The 22,264-nt window shown below is 34.4% G+C and overlaps 1 protein-coding gene across 2 annotated transcripts in view; it reads left to right on the forward strand.

Annotated features, from left to right (window-relative positions):
* The window catches only part of GFPT1 (glutamine--fructose-6-phosphate transaminase 1), a 66,211-nt gene that overhangs the window by 20,141 nt on the left and 23,806 nt on the right, over window positions 1–22,264 (forward strand). Inside the window, exons 5-13 of one of the 2 annotated variants that reach the window (XM_081264644.1) lie at window positions 2,484–2,542; window positions 3,850–3,984; window positions 5,314–5,375; window positions 6,413–6,492; window positions 6,695–6,748; window positions 10,722–10,827; window positions 13,103–13,266; window positions 14,197–14,292; window positions 17,520–17,617. In XM_081264644.1, coding sequence (XP_081120770.1) covers window positions 2,484–2,542; window positions 3,850–3,984; window positions 5,314–5,375; window positions 6,413–6,492; window positions 6,695–6,748; window positions 10,722–10,827; window positions 13,103–13,266; window positions 14,197–14,292; window positions 17,520–17,617 — 854 coding nt within the window. The remainder of the gene's footprint in view (window positions 1–2,483; window positions 2,543–3,849; window positions 3,985–5,313; window positions 5,376–6,412; window positions 6,493–6,694; window positions 6,749–10,721; window positions 10,828–13,102; window positions 13,267–14,196; window positions 14,293–17,519; window positions 17,618–22,264) is intronic. The other variant, XM_081264645.1, reaches the window with a different exon arrangement.

Here is a 22,264-nt window from a genome sequence, read left to right on the forward strand (position 1 = left end):
GATATTCATAATAACAATAATAATACCAACATGACCATAACAGTATGTTTACTGAAAACTCTTTTTCTTTAAATAATTTTTTAGTTGTCAGTGGACTTTATTTTATTTATTTATATGTGGTGATAAGAATTGAACCCAGTGCCTCATATATGCTAGGCAAGCACTCTACCACTGAGCCACAACCCCAGTGCTGAAAACTCTTATTTAAAACTTTTTAAATTATTGTTGTTATCCTTAGGGATGTATAATTAAATTAGTGGAACAGTGTCTTTATATGGTTGTGCTACCAGTTGGTTATAGCATTATGTTAATATATTTAATTTAGTTTTTAGGAATTTATTTTCTTAGCTGGGTGCAGTGGTGCATGCTATAATCACAGCTACTCAGGAGCCTGAGGCAGGAGGACCAGAAGTTTGAGGCCTACATGGGCAGTTCAGCAAGACCCACTCTCAAATAAAATACAAAGGGCTGTGGACATAGCTCAGTAGTAGAGCGCTTGCATAGAATGTGCAAGGCCCTGGGTTTGTTTTTATTTCCCCAGTGCTGGAAAAAAATTAATTTTATTAAAATTATTTAATATTTTGAAACCATATCTGTAGAACAAAGCATATTAAAAGAAGTCTAGGGGCTTCTGGAATAGAATGAATGCATGTTTAATATGTGTGAGGCCTTGGGGTTCAATCCGCGGCACCAAAAAAGAAATCTTAACTCTATATTGTAATTTTTTTTTTTTTTTTTTTTTTTTTGTGATGGTGCTTAGAATAAAACCCAGGGCCTTATGCAAGCTTGACAAGTGTATATTAGTGAGCAATACACCAGTTCTTTAAACAGTTTTTTTAAGTCTGTTCTTCCCTTTAAAATGTAAGCAAATGCATACAGTTGAGTGTGTGTGTGTGTATGTTCTTTTTGAGTTTGTAATTTAATTTAGAAGCTTCCTATTAAGTTTTCTGTGTCTCAATAATATGGAAATGAATTCTAGTGTTAGCAGACACTCAGATTTTTAACACTGAGAAGACCTTTATAAAAGAGTCCTAAAAAGTTGTATCTAAATTGTGTTTTGAGATTTTGGCTTTAAGTTAAGGCTTTTTGTCAACTACTTATGATTCTATGTTCTAGCATTTAATTTTTTCTTACATTTATTTTTATAGTTGATATCATCTACTACATGTCTAATGAAAGTATTTTTTAGTTTATAATGCATAGTTCAGGTTCATTTACTATAAAATCCAGATATCAAATCTTTAGGTATATTAAAAAATGATGATGTCATAAAAAATTAGATTTGGTCAGAAACCAGTGACGTGCTAGTAGTCACAGCTGATTTAGGGAGACTTGAGTCAGGAGGATCACTTGAGCTCAGGAGTTTGAGACAAACCTCAAAAACATAGTGAGACCCCATCTCAAAAAGGAGGAAAAAAATTGGATTTAGTAATTTTTCTCCTGACATGTGAACTTTAATAAATCCACATGGGTAGTTTTACATACTCTGCCAGTGGCTACAAATAATGTTGACTCTTGATTATTTATTCTGACATTTTTATAAGTTATTTAGTAAGAATAGGTTAAAATAATTCCCAAATCATATTTACTTGCTCTTGGAATGATATTTTGTCAATTTTTATGTGACATTCCAGGAAAAATCAGGATCTCAGGCAAGTAAATTTAATTATAAAACTGAATAACTAGGCTGGGGTTGTGGCTCAGTGGTAGAGTGCTTGCTTAGCACACGGGAAGCCCTGGCAGGGTTCAATCCTCAGCACCACATAAAAATAACTAAATAAAATAAAGGTATTGTGTCCAACTACAACTAAAATAAATAAATAAACAAATACTTTTTAAAATCCTGAATAACTATCTGGTTATTCTTGGTGAGTTTCTTAACTTTAGATCTTTTAACTCAGAGTAAATCAGATGATTGTAGTAGTTTTGAAAGGAATTTTCTTTAAATTTATACTGAAAAAAGAATGAACTGAGAAATGAGAATAAGAGTTAATTAGTTCAAGGGCTGGGGTTGTGGCTCAGAGGTAGAGCACTTGCCTACCATGAGTGAGACATTGGGTTCGATCCTCAGCACCACATAAAAATGAAATAAAGATATTATGTCCACCTATAACTAAAAAATAAATATTATAAAAAGAGTTAATTAGTTTAGCTTTCTCAGTTTGCAAATGAGGAAACAGGCCCAGTAAACTTTGTCGTTTCACCTGGTAGTATGGGATAGTAATTTAGCCGAAACTGAAATTAATGTCTTCAGAATTCCAGTTTATTATTGTTTTCTTGCTGTATGCACTATCCTAGCACAATATACTCCTGCTAAGCCACATAATACTGCTAATCTACCTGGTGATAATCTAATAATGAGAAATAGATAATACTTGATTCCACCAAGAAGTATAGACTTAAGAAAAATCTGTTCATAATAATAGTTAATTATAGCATTTATCAAACTTTTCATCATCAATGCTTTTATTTATACCTTTTAGAATTTATTGTTATTCATAATGGAATCATCACCAACTACAAGGACTTGAAAAAGTTTTTGGTAAGTAAAGTCACCTCAAAAGATACTGTCTTCTAGAATATCTCTAGATCAGTGAGATTATTTCTTAGGATGTGCAACATCATCTTAGTATGATCAGATAATTTCTAAGACAGTTTCAAGAGTTTGATGGTTTATTGACTGGAACAATTCTGTTTTCCTATATGAGAAGGCAATAATTATTTGACTTTATTATAAGTGACCAAACTTTAAATAAAATTGTAGTTTTGAGGGTTGGTAGCTTAGTGGTAAAGTGTTTGCCTAGCATTCACAAGGTGCTGGGTTTGATCCCTGGCAATGCAAAAATTAAAAAAAAATTTTTTTTTAAGAGTTTTTTTCTGGTACATCTTTGCTATGAAAGTCCTTATTTGATATATTTTAAAAAATTCTAGTACATATAACAAGAGCCAATAAAGATTAAATGAAAGATCCTTGTCCTAACTAGCCATATGTTCTATTATAATGATTCATACTGGTGACCTTCTCAGGTTTATCCAATTGAGCTTTCTGTAGTGATGGAAACATTTTTTGTTTTTTCTTTTGCAGTAACCACCATCCACATTAGACTGTTGACCTGGTGTGACTGAGAAATTGAATTTTAAATTTTATTTAAATTTAGATAGCCACATATAGCTCATGACTATTTTATTTTATTATACCATCATCTAAAAAAGAATTGGTATATTCATTATAAAACTGGTGTTTTGGGGTGGGGGTGTGGCTCAAGTGGTAATACGCTTGCCTAGCATGCGCCGGGCGCTGGGTTCGATCCTCAGCACCACATAAAATAAAAAATAAAGATGTTGTGTCCACCGAAAACTGAAAAATAAATATTAAAAAATTCTCTCTTCTCTGTCTCTCTCTCTTTAAAAAAGAAAAAGAAAAACTGGTGTTTTGAGTGTTACGTATTTCATTATATTTTAATTATTTAAAATTTATTTTAATTCCTGTGGCATATATTTATATAAATTAAGTATATGTTCAGTTAAACAGAGTACCATTTTATTTTGGATTCATTGTAATCAGATGGTGACCTTTATTTTGAGCAATGAAATATGGTGTTAAAAATATTAAAAATTGGGACTGGGATGGTGGCTCAGCGGTAGAGCACTCACCTAGCATGGGTGGGACCCAGGTTCGATCTTCAGCACCACATAAAAATAAAGGCATTGTATTGTGTTCATCTACACCTAAAAAAAATATTTAAAAAATATTAAAAATTAGTGAGATTTTTGAGGAAAAAATTCTGTAGAAAGGATTTGGATATCATATTTTCTTATTAAATGTATTTTTTTCCCTCCTGCCCTTAGGAAAGCAAAGGCTATGACTTTGAATCTGAAACAGACACAGAAGCAATTGCCAAGCTTGTTAAGTACATGTATGACAACTGGGAAAGTCAAGATATCAGTTTTACTACCTTGGTGGAGAGAGTTATCCAACAATTGGTATTAAACCATACTTTTAAATCTAGTTATCTTAACATTGATCATGAGAAATTATTTAAATCTTATAAATAGGAACTATGCTAATTTATTATTTTTGGCCTTTATTTCCATATGCAAAACAATTCAACTTAAATAATTTTGAGATTGTTTTATGACTTAGTGATTTGACTGCCTCCTTCAACTCTTAAAATTCTACTTTTTCACTATAGTTTGGTGTAGTGAGATTGAAGAGTAAGTTTGTCTGAAAACAGCATGCATGCACACTTGTACACATGACACATGCATATACACAGCACACATGGTAGAGAATTACCACTCTTTTGCTTCCAAACAATAATTTTAGTACAAGTACCTTCAGCAAAATGTAACCTTATTCTGGGATAACGTCTGCATGTCTCTCAGTCAGCATAATGAATTCTTTTTTCTTTTGTTCACTTTTCCTTGGCCCTGTACCTCCATATGAACGTATTTTCAGCCTAAGAAAAAAGCACTATTCTTTTGAATCCATCTCAGTTGCCCTAAGTAAAGATTAAAGACATCTAAGAGCCACAAAAGTCCGAGTCCATATTGATGCCTACGTATATAACTCTAGCTTTCCCACTTAAAAGCCCTTTCCTTCCCTAATATGATCCAACCCTTTCCTCCCAACCAAACTTTATGAAGTCTGTAGCAGAAGGAGTTAGGATGATGGTGAATTTCAAGGTTTGTTCCTTCCCTTTACCCATAGCAGAGCAGTGTGCCTTCTCAGCCTTTTCTTCTTTTTACTGTATAATCTAGTTTGTGTTCTATAGTGGTTTTTTTGTTCTTCTACCTCAGTTTCTTCCTTTATCCATTCTTTAGACTCCGTCCTTTAGGAGGTTGGTTTGACAGGGTACAGTGGTGTGCAAGTTAATAATCATGATTGTATGTATTTACATTATTGATATCAAGGTCAAAAAGAATGAAAGTTAACAGTGGTTTACAATTACTAGGGCAAAGAATGGGTTTTGGATACTGAGATTAGAATCTTATTCTATCCTCCTGCTATTAATTTGTAGCATGGGAGATATGATGTATCTGTTGAGAAATGTTGGTAACGTATACAAAGGTGACTTTTTCGAATGGTCTGTTTTTGGAGCCATTATCTATTAAGCATATTTTGAAAGTGGACTTATTTTTAAAAGTTGGTCTTGTATATACCAAAACTCAGGACTGTTTGCCTGAAACTCAGGCTTCTTTATAAACTAGTGTAAAATAGCCCTTGTGTGAATGAAAGAAGCCAGAATGTTTCAAGCATTTTGCATTTGGTAATTGATTATAAGTATTACTAATGTATTTTTTTCCCCATAGGAAGGTGCTTTTGCACTTGTATTTAAAAGTGTTCATTTTCCTGGGCAAGCAGTGGGCACAAGGTACATATAAATCTAATAATGACTAATAATAATTATATGTATTTTGAAACATTTGAGGGACAGGGTTATTTTGTGAAGCCTGTAAGGGACTTTCCTTAGAGGTATTCATGTAAGTGTTTATTTTTCATGTATTCCTCCTTGTTTGTTGTTACATCACTCTCTGATTTAGCAGAATCCCTTAATAAAGTAAATGCATTTTGGCATTTATAATTGGCCTTTTGTCTTTTGGGTAGGTTAACTGTGTTTACTTTGTGAATTTGGATATTTAATATTCTCTAATTTCAGACTCAAAACTTCACCTTTCTTCATATTTTTTAGAAATATATGTTTCAGATAGATTCCTAGAAAATTGTACCATCACTGCTTTTGCCAGGATATTTAAAACCAATCATGAAGTCTTTTTTAAAACACTGAGGAACCTTAAGATTTGGTGAGAGAGAGAAAGAGGGATGGATCTTTAATCTGAAATGAAAGGCAGGATGGCTGAAGGAGATCATTATATATAGATGTTCTGTGTAGAAGCAAAAGAAAAATTTCATTTAACATTAAAAAGAAAAATTTCAAGTATGGTGTTATAGAATAGAAATTGGCAACCTTTTTCTGGATTGGGCCAGACAGTAAATGCTTTAAGCTTTCTGTGTCAAGTAGTCTCTTTTGTAGCTTCAGTGTTGCTGTACTAGTGTGACAGCAGCCGTACATTGTATGTGAAAGAATGGGTATGACTGGGTTCCAGTAACCTCTTTTTAATACAATTTTAGTTTTGTCAATTAAAAATAACAGAAAGAAATCCTTATTTATAGAAATAGACGAGTATGGCCTGTGGGTCTTAATTTGCAAACCCATTACATTTACTATATCTGAAGGGAGAATTAAAACATTTCTTGAAGAAAATTGATTCATTAACTTTGAAGATTGCATTATTAATATATTATTATATTATTTATATAGATTATTTGTAAAAATATTATTTATATTAGTATATTATTTAGTACATTATTTGTAAAAATGGTTTAATTCTGACTTAACTTGATTTACAGACGAGGTAGTCCCCTGTTGATTGGTGTGCGGAGCGAACATAAGCTTTCTACTGATCACATTCCAATACTTTATAGAACAGGTAAAACTGCCCTTACATCATGCCAATGGGGAAAATGTGTAAATTGAGTGCAGTAAATATAAAGAATTTTTTCCTTAAATTGGAATAAATGTTTTTTTGCTCAAATTCATATGTACATATATATTTCTGTCTAGATGTAAAAAAGACTTGTTTTGTGAGTTCTCTGACAAGTAGAATTATTTTTTCTGTTGTATATCCTTAGCTAGAACTCAGATTGGATCAAAATTCACACGGTGGGGATCACAGGGAGAAAGAGGTGGGAAATGCACTGTGCATGGATGGGGAGGAGTCTTATCCTCTTTTGTTCATTCTTTACTAATTCTTTGTTCTTGGAGTGAATGATTGTGCTGGGCCTCTAAAAATGTGCTTATTTTGTGGGGAACCATTTTGACATTTATTTTTCTAATTTGCAGAATATATTTTGTCTGTTTGCTTTTTGGCATTTAGAAAACTGCTTTTAATAATTTGTTTTATTAAAATCTCTGAGATTTGAGAAAACAGCTGAAATTGTAAAGTATTTTCTTCTGTTTTTTAAAATCATGTAGGATACCTCCTTATATTAGGGAAAAAACCACTGTGTTCTACATTATTATAAATGGAACCTAAGAGTAGTTGTTTGAATAATTTAGCCTAGCTTTTAACTGAAAATACATTTAAGTTGTCTTTATTTTATGCATCAGTTTATTATCTAAAAATAATGTCATTTGATATTTTGATTGGCTTTATTTGAATTTGAAATTATTTTGTGTTTGAGGTTTACTTGAATTTTTTTTTTTTTTTTTTGTATTGGGGATTGAAACCAGGGGTACCCTGAGCTGCATCCCCAGTCCTGAGCTGCATCCTCAGCCCCTTTGTTCCATTAAATTTGAGACAGGGTCTGACTTAGTTGCCCAGGTCTGGCTTAAACTTGTGATCCTCCTGTTTTAGCTTTCTGAGTTTTTGAGATTACAGATGTGTGCCACCATACCCACTGAGGTTTTGTTTTTTTAATAGGACTTCTACCTATATGAACTCTGGACCATTTTATTGATACAATTATATATAAAAGTGACAACCACACTGTGCTGTATTATTGCTAAAAGATTTCTATGTAAAAGGTAGGGAGTGGTAGTTTCAGGAAATTTAAATTTATACATTCTTGATTTCTTGGAAAACATTTAGCAAAGAACTTTAAGCCCTTTTGCCTTTGATGGTGTCTACATTTGTTCTTTTATCTAGAGCAGAAAGTTATTTTCTTAAATGACCTCCCCAATCTTGAGATGTTAGAAGTTCTTTTCTTCCCCTGCCACTCCCCCATCCCTGTTCCCACTCCCTAGTCTGTCTTTTTTTTTTTCTTTTTTGGTACAGGGGATTGAACTCAGGGGCACTTAACCACTGAGCCACATCCACAGCCCTTTTTTGTATTTTATTTTATTTATTTTTTTAAAATTATTTTTATTTATTTATTTTTTTATTTTTTTATTGGTTGTTCACAACATTACAAAGCTCTTGACATATCATATTTCATACCCTTTTTTGTATTTTATTTAGAGACGGTTTCGCTGAGTTGCTTAGGGCCTCACTAAATTGCTGAGCTGGCCTTGAACTCTTGTTTCTCCTGCCTCTGTCTTCTGAGATGCAGGGATTACAGGCGTACGCCATTACACCCCACTCCACTCTCTGGTCTTTCCAGAAGAAAAATGTCTGCCAACGAGAATACATAATTTGGACCCAGAGTTCCAGATTTCTGTGAATAATTTTGCTTGTGTATATATATTCTTTATATATTGTAAGTTGTCTTGGGTTATTTTTAGAAATAATGAAAATCATTGGTTAATATTAAGAAATCAGAAGAAAATTTTATAGATTATATTTGAGTAACTATTTCACTAGGTATAGGTAGGTAATGTGTGGCTTAGTGAGGCCTCTTACTGAAGGGGTTGTGTAAGGAGAGAACTCTGGGCTGCCTTTTAGACTTTCACCATTTTTTCACAGTGTGATCACTGACCAAATAAAATTAAAGCCTCCTTTCTCTCTGTAGGACAGGGATGATAATTGTATTCCATTTCCACCAGATGAGATAATCAATACACGGGAAACATTTTGGATATTATAAAAGCTGTATAGGTGTTACATAAATAAAAAATTCTTTTTTAATATTGTGATTAATTGTACTTTTGTTCATTGTCAATATTTGTAGTGAAGCTCAACCCTATTATGACATTTTATATACAAAGCTAGTTATATATTTTTTTAAAATATAAGTGCTAGAATATCTTATTTATTTTGATTTTTTTTTTCTTTTTGTATTGGGGATTGAACTCAGGAGCACTTTACCATGGAGCTACAGCCCTAGTCCTTTTGTTTTTTATCTTACCAAGTTGCTGAGGTTCTTGCTAAGTTGTTGAATTTGTGATTCTCCTGCCTCAGTCTCCCAAGTTGTTAGGATTAGAGGCATGCACCACTGTGCATGACTTTTTCTACTTGTCTTTAAGTTCACTTTTCTTTTTCCTTCCCAGGACCTTGTGCATGCTAGGCACACACTCTGTTACTGAGTTACACTTGCAGTGCTTTCACTTTTCTTTAGATACAATAATATTCATTTTTTGATGGGCAGTTTCAAGAGTTTTGTCAAAGCAAACAGTTGTTTAATCACTACCATAATCAAGATGTACAACAGTACTCTTCCCTAGAGAGTTCCCTCAAGCTGTACCTTTGAAAACAATGGCAAGTACTGATATGTTACCTTTCCATAATGTTGTCTTTTTTAGGATGTTATATTATGTTTACTTTTTAAAGTTTGATATCTTCTCCTATTCTGAATTTAGGTGGGAGGAACTATTTCATTTTTTTTAAACCTTTATTTTATTTTTATATGGTGCTGAGGCTTGAACCCATGTGCACCTTGCACGTGCTAGAGGAGCACTCTACCATTGAGCCACAACCCCAATTCCGAACTATTTAATTTTCATGCCTAAAATACACTAAATAATTACAGGTGGTGGAGAACTTTGGATATATGTTTTTAACAGCAGTTATTTCCAAGTCTTTATATGTGCATTTTAGAAGATGAGTTTTTACAATCTGGCTATTGTGTTGATAGGTTATGAGGTCTACTATGTCCTGGAGAATGGAGCCTTTTTTTTTTTTTTTTTTTTTTGGTCTTTTTTTTTTTTAGAGGAGAGAGAGAGAGAGAATTTTTTTTTAATATTTATTTTTTAGTTCTCGGTAGACACAACATCTTTGTTGGTATGTGGTACTGAGGATCGAACCCAGGCCGCATGCATGCCAGGCGAGCGCGCTACCGCTTGAGCCACATCCCCAGCCCTTTTTTTTTGGTCTTGAGTGTAATTATAGAGTCTTTAATACATTTTTTTTCTACATAGGCTAATCTGTCAAATTTTAACATACTTCCTCGTGTTCACTTTAGGTGTAAATAAACAAGAAAAAAAAACACCTTATCTATCACTGACCTGACAAATTAAGTAGAGATGCCAGAATTTTGAAGTGCTAGAATTAAAAAGGTGCTAACATTACAAAGGGGCCATACTCTGCCCTGACTTAAAAGAATTATAATCAAATACAATTTTAAGACAGGAGAGATTCTTGGTCTGTATTATTTCTCGTGTCTGATAGTAGGTCCCTTGTAGGATGTTCCATAGTTAGAGAGATATGTCTTTGTTTTGTTTTTAAATCAGAATTAGTATAGACCACAACATGATTTGTTAGCTGATTTGCTATTGAAATCTAGAGAAGTTTGTTATGGGACAATGAAGATTAATTTGCCACTACTTATTATTATTCTATAGTTTTGATATTTTTAATGTAATTTTTGTGATAAATATAGGTCCGCAAACTTACGTGTATTAAGTCCATCACGTTTGGTGTGAGAAAAAGATTAAGATTAATCTGTATTTATTTTTGATTTTTAAAAAAGTTGATGGTATTAATGAATTATTGGATTTGAAAAGAAATATTACATTAAAAATTTTGTAATGTAGTACTATTATCTGCCACGCATTCTTTTATAGTTGCTATTTCACTCTACACTTTTGGTCTGTTCTTATTGCTTATTGCATGGAAATAAGGTATCTATCCGGCATTTAAAAGTTGCTGAAATAATTTTGTGTTGCTATGGTTTTTTTAAATTGTTGTTGTTATGTTGTTGATTTTGCAAAAAATTATGTATTTTTCTATATCAGGCATGATTTTCTACATATTTGCCAATTCACATTAACTGTGTGCTCTAGGCAAAGACAAGAAAGGAGGCTGCAATCTCTCTCGTGTGGACAGCACTACTTGCCTTTTCCCTGTTGAAGAAAAAGCAGTAGAATATTATTTTGCTTCTGATGCTAGGTGAGTTTCCTTAGTTGATTCACAGAGAATTTTTATTAAAACTTCTTATGTAAAGGAAACTCAGGAAGAAGTCATTTTGTAGAAGTTGAGTCATGCTGTATAAGAGAACTTTTTTATTTTTACAGTTCTAGAGGTGGAACCTCATGCATGCTAGGCAAGCACTTCATTGTTTTGCTTTCTTTCTTTTTTTTTTTTTTTTTTTTATTACTGGGGAGTGAACTCAAGGCTTTGCTCATGCCAAGCAAGGGCTCTGTCACTGAACTATGTCTCTGTGCCCAGGCAAGCACTTTACCAATGAGCTATACCCCATGCCTAAAACTTCCTTGATTAAAGTAGAGGTGACTTTTTTTTTAATCTCACTTCAAACCAGGTAGGTCAGTTTACCAAAGGGGGGAAAAAAAAAAAAATATATATATATATATATATATATATATATATTTTTTTATATATATATATATATATATTTATATATATATATATATATATTTTTTTTTTTTTGAGACTTGTTCCAGTGTATTTACTTTTGAGTACTTGTGTTGTATTTTTTTGGGGGGGGTCTTTCTTTTATGAGGCTTATTTAGGTTTTGTAGGGAGGAGAGAGATTAGAGAGTAGAATTAGGTTAGTTACTATCACAATTAATAGTATAGTTGCTGAACCATTGTATTTTAGTCTTTTTTCCTGTATTTTTTATTGGTGCATTATAGTTGTGAATAATGGTGGGATTTATTGTTACATATTTATACAGGTACACAGTGTAGCAATAGAATTTGGCCAATATCATTGCCCAGTATTTCCCCATTCTGTAGTTTTCGTCTTAATGTGGACACTCATTTTCTTATTTTTTTTTTTCATTTGGAATGAACTTGGAGCATAATTATTTCTCTAAAGGACTAGTATTAAACTAAGTTATTTTGAAAGAAAATGTGTTGCAATGTTTAGATTCATTTATAAATAAAATACTGTAGTAATGGGGGTAAAATGGAATTACTCAAATTGCCAGTAAGTATGTGATTTAGTCACTGAGCCTGAAGATAAGAGGCAATAATAAAAAAGAAAATAATACCATGTAGGACTTCAGGGAATGTGTTATCTTATTAAGAAAGCAAACTTCACTGTTTTCTAATTTTTACAGATATGTAAGATGTGTAGTCAGTTGGTTTACTACAGAGTTGACAGTTACTGCTTAAAAAAAATTGGAAATTGCAAAGGTATACCATTTTTTTTTCATTCATTCTTGCATTCTGTTGAATACTCTGAGCAAAGCCACGTGCTAGCCTCAGGAAATATGATAAAAATTAAAGTATTATTTGCCCTTAATGAGCTCTTCCATAATGGAGGAGGCAAATTTTAAACACCAATTACACAAGCATAAAATTATCACTATGACAAAAGCTACAGAATACTTTTATCAGGGTAATACAGTCCTTTGTGGGTAGATTTTATCAAGGGGATGAAGCCTGAATGAAGAGTTAAGGGGAGAATAGGAATTAATTAGGTGAAGGGGTGAAGAAAAGAATGTTCATTCTCCTCAGGTGGCTCATCCTATGAGAATTCAGGAGGGATGTGAGTATGGTTGGAATAGAGCATAAGAGGAATCTTGGTGGGAGAAAAGATTGGAGAAGAAGGTGTAGGGCTCATGGTAAGACATTTTGATGTTTTCCTAAGAGCCAGAGGGAAGTCATGAAGTGGTTTGTTGCGGGAGGGAAGCATCTTGATCAGAGTTGCCTTTTGATATCAATTAAGGCAGAAAAGGAGAATGTGTAGAGGAAGGTAAGAGAGAATGTGGGTAAACTAGTTAGGGTGCTGCAGTGGTAAGAGTAGATGGCAGCTAGTACTTGTTTATGACAATGGACTTGGAAGGAAATTTTGAGAAATGTTTAGAGTTAAAATTGCAGAATTTTCTGATGGGTAGAAAAAGGAGGAAATAACCATGCCTTCTGATCTAATCTAATTTAGTTATGTTGCTAGGCAGAGTTTGTTTTATTTTTTTGTCCGCAATGACCCTCCCCACCTCCACCAACATTGCCCTGAAAGGGATAGCACTGATAACTAGAAAATTAACAAAAGTATTGCAAGATGGTGGAGTATTTGTTTATTTTGAAGTACTGAGGATTGAATCCAGGACCTTGCATATGCTAGGCAAGTGTTATACCACTGAGTTGTTTCTCACCCTGGAGTTTGTGCTTAAATTTGATTTGTGTATCCTAATGATAGTTTTGTTTGTAATAATGATCCTTGATTATTGATATTTATATCTCCTTGAACATTTTCTAGTGCTGTCATTGAACACACCAATCGTGTCATCTTTCTAGAAGATGATGATGTTGCAGCAGTTGTGGATGGCCGTCTTTCTATCCATCGAATTAAACGTACTGCAGGAGATCATCCTGCTCGAGCTGTGCAAACCCTCCAAATGGAACTCCAGCAGATCATGAAGGGTGAAAGTTTTTGTCATGTTGTAGCTTGGTGTCCTTAAAGAAAGGAGATATTCTATTTCTTGTCCTACCAATGAATCTAACCATATTGCTGAGTGATATCTTCCATATGATTAATGAAGGGACAGTCCCAGGAAAAGAGATGATTCTTTAAAGAAATTATCTGCATTTCTTCCAGTAGTTCTTCAAACTAATTCATGGTTGGTTCTAACATTATGAAAAATAGATTGATTAATAGTGCCTGATATTTTCAAGATATTTTATATCTCTTCTGTTTTATATGTGTTCTTTTTCTTATTCTTTTTGTATTCTCCCCATGCTTCATTTTTTTCATATATAAAATGGTTTTCATAGAACCTACCTCATTAAGGTTGTTTTGAGTACTAAGAGAGTTTAATACACTTCAGAATAGTGCCAGACACACTTAGTGAATTCTGAACAATGTTTTGTTGTTGGTAGCTATTGTGATAATTATAGTTTTTATTTTTATTCTCCTTTCTGATTGAATTGTGGGAATAAAAGTCAACATTTATTGCATAACTGCTATATGTCATATTCTTTGCTATATTAATCTGTACCACAATGTACACAATGCAGTAACTGCTGTTCTTATTTTACAGATTAAGGAATTTCCCCAGTTAAGATAGTAAAGGATAAAACCATGATTTGAACCTAGACCTAGACTGACTCTAAAAATTAGGCTTATATTATTTACCTTTTTTTGCTCTAACTTTATATCCTAGGTATGAAGTAAATAAGACTTTTTTTACTTGTTCATTTTTTCTCACATATATGCCTTCAGTCCATTAGGCAGTCATGTGTGAATACTGTTTCTATTTAGCAAGATTATGTTAAAGGAGACAGGTGGGTACAAATTTCTTTTTATTGGGCTTATTAATTTTTGTTTTACCTTATATAATTTCTATGACTTAGGCAACTTCAGTTCATTTATGCAAAAGGAAATTTTTGAGCAGCCAGAGTCTGTTGTGAACACGATGAGAGGAAGAGTCAACTTTGATGACTACACTGGTAATGACATAAGCCATTATTGTATTAAAGTCTCTTGTGTGTGTTGGGAGGGTGCCATTAGTCACCTGACTATTTATTGTCCTTTGTAGCCTTGGGAAACAACTGTGGCCTCCAGCCATCATGGATGGTTAATCCTTTAGTCTATTAAACTACTTATATGAGGTATCTAGAATAGTAAGATTCATAAGGATAAAAAGTAGATTAATGGTTGCCAGGTGCTGGGGAAAGGGTTATTGTTTAAACTGGGTAGAGTTTCAGTTTGGTATGGTGAAAAACTTCTGGAGATGGATGATAGTGATAATTATGCAACAATGACTGTAGTTGGTGCTACTTATTTTTTGCTTTAAAATAGTTAAAATGGCAAAGTTTATGTAATGGGAACCTGCTGTGACTGTCAAGGACAGTTCTGGGCACTATCCTTGGCACTGAATTCTAAGAACAATATCTGGTCCACCTACTGGGAAGCTTACATGTATCTACCCAGGCTAGAGTTTCTCTTTCCAGTTATAAATAAATAAAGATGTAAACTTCCCCAGGGATCTCAGGTAATTCTGATGCCATGTGGTCTAACCTGTACATGTTTAAGGTAGAGGTTAGAGTTCAACATTAGTTTTGTTTGTGGAAGTTTTCTTTAGACCATGTGTAACAGACACATATGTCTTTGGCCATAGACGATCAGTCTCAAACTCCTCTTATAGATTTGAGTGAATAGGAAAGTGATATCTGATACAGTCTTGTCCTTGAGGTATACTAATAATCTAGGGGTGGGGATGAATATATAATTAACTATTTAAAGTAAGGCAAAATATGATAGTTGACATTAGAAACTCATTTTAATGTTCAAATGCTTTAAGTTTAATGTTGAATTTAGGGAGGTAGAGAATGAGTCTGTGGAAAGGGGCTTTGGGATCAGTGAAGGCTTCATGAAGTAGGAAGGTGTGGGTTTTCAAGAATTTGGAAGGTTCTATAAGAGAAGATCTGTTGGGGATGTAGATTGTGTAGAAGAGCGTTAGCTAAGGGGAACTAGTGAAAAAAGAATGAGGAAGATATTTACGAAATAGTTTGTAGTCTAGTTTGTCTCCTGGACCTAGTACTTGAAGAGGAGTAAAAAGAAGTCTAGGAATGAAGGGGAGAGGAACTTCTGTGAGGGCCTTGAATGCATTCTAATGTGGGGACTTGCTGGGGTACCTCTTTTTGTAGAAGTTACAGAATTGTCATAGATGAGGAGCCAATGTTGGTGCTCACTATGCTTTCCTGAGGTGGCTGGGTACCACCCTCCACTGTCCCCTGGAGGAGTGAGATGCTGAAATGCAGTTGTCTGTTAGCATATTGTCCTGCCTGGGGTACAGGGAAAGGAGAGGGAGGTGGGGACCACAAGAGAAATAGGACCTGTGTGAAAGAAGGGGTTGTCAAAGATGGTTGAGTTGAAAGAACTGGGAGAGTAGTAGTAAATACCACTGTGGTATTTATGAAATTAAGATCAGGAAAAGGATTTGTTTTGTAAGGAAAGAAGATAAAATAAACTGTGAGAAGTGTATTGTCCTCTCTACCCCCTGATCCCAGGCCTTGAACATGCTAAGCACATGCTATAATGCTGAGCTCTAGCCTCAGCCCTTAGAAGTTCATGGCTTTTAAAAGCTCTATTATCTCTATTAATGTGCATAAAAGTTCTATAATAAAAACAAGATACCTGCAGTCTTAGTTGTTAAGATGAGGAAATCAAGGCCTTGTCAGTTTAAATATCTAGTCAAAGGTTACATTTCTCAGCATTCATGGAGCATTCATGTGTTCAGTGTAGTTCAGTGTAGTTCCCTAATGCTCTGCAACCTCACCCCTGACCACTAGGCCTAGAGCAGGTTCAGGGCGTGACAACACAGGAGAATGATGCTCATGAGGATGTACATGTTTTCCTCTTCAGCCAGGACCTGAATTGTGTGAGTCTAGAGCTCTGCTAGCCACTCAGGGCCTTGACCAGGATATTCATGTGGTGGGTGCTTAGAGGTATGGGTTGAATAATCAAATGAATGTCAAATGAGAATTTCTCCCAGGTAGAATACTAGTTTGTGTAGAAGGATCTATAGAGAAGACAAATGAAGAACAACAACACACCAATAACTATAGAGACAGAAAAAGAAACAGAGGACAGACTTCATTAGAAGGTTTCAAGATCAGATTTATGTTTTTAAAGGATCTCTAAAAGATTATTTTGGCTGTGTGTGGAGGGCAGATTCCAGGAAGTCAAGAATACAAGAGTGAGTCAGGGAAATGTTTTTTTTTTTTCCAGGGGAGATGGTGGTACTGGGGGATTGCAGTACAGGGACTTTTGAAGGTGGACATAAGGGAGGGTAGGACCAATGAGGATAATGCTGACATGGAGCAGTTAAGTGGTTGGCAGTGGCATTTACTGAGATAGCAAAGGCTGAGAATAGGTTTATTTTATATGCTGAGCACTATTCTGGGCAGAGGGCAGTGGAAATAAACATAATAAAGATAATTTTTTCCAGATAGGTTTATAAAAAGTTAATAAAATTCATCATTCTTAGTATAAAATTCTGGATTTTTTTTTTGTTTGTTTTTTAGTGCTGGGGATTGAACCCAGGGCCTTATGCATGCAAGGCAAGCACTCTACCAACTGAACTATATCCCAGCCCTAAAATTCTGTTTTTAAATTTTGTTTTGCGATGGAATCTCAAATGCTGCCCAAGTTGGGCTTGAGCTACAGGGCTCTAGTGATCCTCCTGCCTCAGCTTCCTGATAATATTCTGAGTTTTGATAAACCTCTGCAGAAAAGTCATAATCCTGACGTCTGTAAAGTCAAGATGTGGAACATTTCCATCACTCCATAAATTTCTGTGTCCTTTATTATCAGCTTCTCCCCACCTCCAGTCTTCAGCTTCTTCCTCTCTGTTGTTTATGTCCCTTTGCCTCTAAGATAACATTTATTTCAAAGGGAAAAATGTAAAAATGACTAAACAAAGTAGAATGCAAGTACTGTGATTGCATGCCCTTGGACCAGAGTGGTAGGTATTGTTAGTTACAAGTTTAGAAGAAATTAAGTTATGATCTATTAATTTCATTTTCATAACAATGGAGAACTATGCTCCCTAAAAGGAATATGAATTCTTTGAAACAGCAGTGTTATTTCTCATATCGGCAGTAGACACTTATGAAAGGTCACTTCATGTGGTTCTTTCCTAAATAATTGTGTTCTCAAACTTTTATTTCAGTGAATTTGGGTGGTTTGAAGGATCACATTAAGGAGATACAGAGGTGTCGGCGTTTGATTCTTATTGCTTGTGGAACAAGTTACCATGCTGGTGTAGCAGTAAGTGACCTTTTAAAATTCTCATTATGTTATTTTAGATATTAGAGGATATCTGCAGACCAGCAGTGCCTCTACTAACACCATGTAAAACTCTTGTTCAGATGTGTTACTTTTTCATGACAAATATCAGGAAGATTTAGGGGATTTTAAAAGTTGGTCGAATTATTTATCAATGGAAGATTTGCTATAGACAGACAGGTCTTTAGATATCAGAGGGACTACCTGAAGCTGACTTCATGAAGGACCAAGAGGGATGAGTTTGTTCACCATTCCAGGCTTGTAGCCTTGGGAGTGTGCCTACTTATATGAGAGCAGTCATTGGGTTTTACTTAGCATTGCTCACTTGCCCCAGACAGGTGACTAGTAATGTGTCTACCGCAGCAGTAGTTTACTCCATAGTCCATTACTGTCAAGAAAGGAAGTCTGCTTTTGGTCAGACTTTGTTCTTTAAATTGATATTTTAGAAGCTAAAGTTCTGTATTAAATATGTTTATTAGCTTTCAGTATAGAAATTATAGAATGTGATGGTCTTTTAGTCCAGTAAATCAGATTTACATGTAGATTCTTCATAAATGAGACAGATTATGTACTGCTTATCTAAAGAGGATTTTTACATTCAATTTCTGCTTTTAGGATTGATTCCCCAAATTCATGACATAGTAATTTTTTTAAAAAAACATTTTTTTCTTTAGTTGTAGATGGACACTGTACATTTACTTTATTTATTTATTTATTTATTTTTTAAGAGAGAGAGTGAGAGAGGAGAGAGAGAGAATTTTTTAATATTTATTTTTTAGTTCTCGGCGGACACAACATCTTTGTTGGTATGTGGTGCTGAGGATCGAACCCGGGCCGCACGCATGCCAGGCGAGCGCGCTACCACTTGAGCCACATCCCCAGCCCCGACTTTATTTATTTTTATGTGGTGCTGAGGATCAAACCCAGTGCCTCACACATGCCAGTCAAGCACTCTACGACTGAGCCACAACCCCAGCCCGACATAGTAATTTTTACTTGCTAGGGCATACATAATTTGTATCTTAAATTAGTGAAACCATCTGATCACCAGCTGTTACATCCCCAAACCCCCCCCAAAATTTATGTGTTCCTAAAAGGAAAGGCTATGCAATATTGAAGGGAAGAGGTCTGGAGTGATGAGAAGAGGAATGAATTAAAAATATTAGTGTAAATTAAAGAAGGGATGGGCTAATTTACTGGTGCTTTAGGTCATCTACTGCTCTCAGTTGGGGACAGAAATGATACACTGTTAGAAATTCTTGTATCATCTCTAAGTATGATATATAATGCAAGGTTTTTGTGGATGTCAAGATTACTATAGTTGATGGACATTAGAGATCCCCTCTATGGTTTGTCATACAAAATAGTGCCATTTTTCCCCATTAATTTGAATTGTACATGTTTGTTTTTTTGGTGGGTCAAATGTACATGACACATTTTGTACGAATGCTTTTTATATCCTGTGTATCCTGAACAATAACAACTTACTACACGCAAATCATTCTAAGTACAGCATGCTTTTCAAAATTTTGGTTTTTTTAATATGTGTATTTTTTATTTTTGAGACAGGGTTGCTCTGAAGAATTTAATTCCAATGTAATACTTATATTGTAAAGTCAGGGAAAAGTTGGATTTACATTTAAAAGAGAAATGTAGCATGTAGCATTTTTTTTTTGTAGTTGTTGATACACAGCATGGTTTTATTTTGTTTATTTTTATGTGGTGCTGAGGATCAAACCCAGTGCCTCACCAGGATTGAGAACCTAGTGCAAGGGAAGTGCTCTGTCACTGAGCTATAGCCCCAGCCCTCTTTTTTGCTTTATTTTTAAAAATTTAATAAAATTTGTTCTAAGTAGTTGTGCATGACAGTAAAATGCATTTTGACACATCATACATAAATGGAGTATAACTTCTTATTTTTGGTTGTACATGATGTAGAGCTACACAGGTCATGTAATCATATTATGCATATAGGATAATAATGTCCAATTAATTCTATCATTCTTGCCCCCATACCCCTTCCCCTCCTTTCACTCCCCTCTGTCTAATCAAAAGTACCTCTATTCTTATATAGGCCCCCACCCTCCCCCCAAATTGTGAATTAGCATTTGCATGTCAGAGAGAACATTCAGCCTTTGGTTCTTTGGGATTGGTTTATTTTGCTTAGCATAATATCCTCCCGTTCCATCCATTTACTGGCAAATGCCAAAAATTTCATTCTTTTTTTAAGGCTGAATAATATTCCATTGTGTATATATGCTACAATTTCTTTATCCACTCATCTGTTGAAGGTTCCCTAGCTTAGCTATTGTGAGTTAAGCTGCTATAAACATTGATGTGGCTGCATCACTGTAGTATGCCGATTTTTAAGGCCTTTGGGTATGAACCTAGGAGTGGAATAACTGGGTCAAATGGTGGATCCATTCCAAGTTTTCTAAGGAATCTTCATACTGCTTTCCAGAGTGTTTGCAACAATTTGCAGTCCTACCAGCAATGTATGAGTGTATCTTTTCCCCCACATCCTCACCAACACTTATTATTGCTTGTATTCTTGATAATTGCCATTCTAACAGGAGTGAGATGAAATCTTAGTTTTGATATACATTTCTCTAATTGCTAGAGATGTTGAACATTTTTTCATATATTTGTTGATCCATTGTGTATCTTCTGGGAAGTATCTGCTCATTTCTCTAGCCCATTTATTGATTGGGTTATTTGGTTTTTTTGGTGTTAAGTTTTTAAAAATTCTTTATATATCCTAGAGATTAGTGCTCTATTTGAAGCGTATGTCGTAAAGATTTTCTCCCATTCTGTTGACTTGCTCTTCACGTAATTGTTTCCTTTGCTATGAAGAAGCTTTTTAGTTTGAATCCATCCCATTTATTGATTCCTGATTTTGTTTCTTATGCATTAGGAGTCTTGTCAAGGAAGTCAGTTTTCCATATAGATTTCCAGTTTTCCCAGCACCATTTGTTGAAGAGGCTATCTTTTCTCCAATGTATGTTTTTGGCGCCTTTGTCTAGTATGAGATAACTGTATTTATGTGGGTTTGTCTCTGTGTCCTTTATTCTGTACCATTGGTCTACATGTCGATTTTGGTGCCAATACCATGCTGTTTTTGTTACTATAGCTCTATAATGTAGTATAAAGTCTAATATTGTAATGCCTCTTGCTTCACTCTTCTTGCTAAGGATTGCTTTGGCTATTCTGGGTCTCTTATTTTTCCAGATGAATTTCATGATTGCTTTTCCTATTTCTATGAGGAATGTCATTGGTATTTTTATTGGAATTGCATTAGTATAGTGCTTTTGGTAGTATGGTCATTTTGACAATATTAATTCAGGAACAAGGTAGATCTTTCCATCTTTTAAGGTCTTCTTTAATTTCCTTCTTTAGTTTTCATTGTAGAGGTCTTTCACTTCTTTTGTTAGGTTGATTCCGAAGTATTTTTTTTTTTTCCTGAGGCTACTGTAAATGGAGTAGTTTTCCTAATTTCTCTTTCAGAGGATTCATCACTAATGTACAGAAATGCATTTGATTTATGGGTATTGATTTCATATCCTGTTACTTTGCTGAATTCTTTAGTTCTAGATGTTTTCTGGTGGAATTTTTTGGATCCTCTAAGTGTAGAATCATGTCATTGGCAAATGGTGATAGTTTGAGTTCTTCTTTTCCTATTAGTATCTCTTTAATTTTTTTCATCTGTCTAATCACTCTGGCTAGAGTTTCAAGGATTATGTTGAATAGAAGTGGTGAAAGAGGACATCCCTGTCTTGTTCCAGTTTTTAGAGGAGATGCTTTCAATTTTTCTCCATTTAAGAATGATGTTGGCCTTGGGCTTAGCATAGATATAGCTTTTACAACGTTGAGATATGTTTATTTTTTTTCTTTTGTTTTTTTTAAAGAGAGAGAGAGAATTTTTAATATTTATTTATTTATTTATTTATTTATTTTAGTTTTCGGCGGGCACAACATCTTTGTATGTGGTGCTGAGGATCGAACCCGGGCCCACACGCATGCCAGGCGAGCGCGCTACTGCTTGAGCCATATCCCCAGCCCAAGAGATATGTTTCTAATATCCCTAGTTGCTCTAGTGTTTTGAACATGAAGGGGTGCTGTATTTTGTCGATTGCTTTTTCTGCATCTATTGAGATGATTGTATGATTTTTTCTTTAAGTCTATTGATGTGATGAATTACATTTATTGATTTTCATATGTTGAACCAACCTTGCATCCCTGGAATGAACCCCACTTGATTGTGGTGCAATATCTTTTTTTTTTGCTGGTGCTGGAAATTGAACCCAGGAACTTGTGCATGCTAGGCAAGTACTGTACCAACGGAGCTATTTCCCCAGCCTGTACTGTCTTTTTAATATCGGTTTTTATATTTGATTTGCTAGAATTTTATTGAGAATTTTTGCATATAATTTCATTAGAAATATTGGTCTGAAGTTTTCTTTCCTTGCTGTGTCTTTGTCTGGTTTTGGCATCAGAGTGATACTGGCCTCATAGAATGAGTTTAGAAGGATTCCCTCTTTTTCTATTTCATGGAATAATTTGAGTAGTATTGGTATTAGTTCTTCTTTGAAGGTCTTGTACATCTCGGCTGTGAATCTGTCTGGTTCTAAG

Source organism: Spermophilus citellus (genome assembly GCF_964194105.1).
Source record: "Spermophilus citellus genome assembly, chromosome: 13".
Classification (NCBI taxonomy): domain Eukaryota; kingdom Metazoa; phylum Chordata; class Mammalia; order Rodentia; family Sciuridae; genus Spermophilus; species Spermophilus citellus.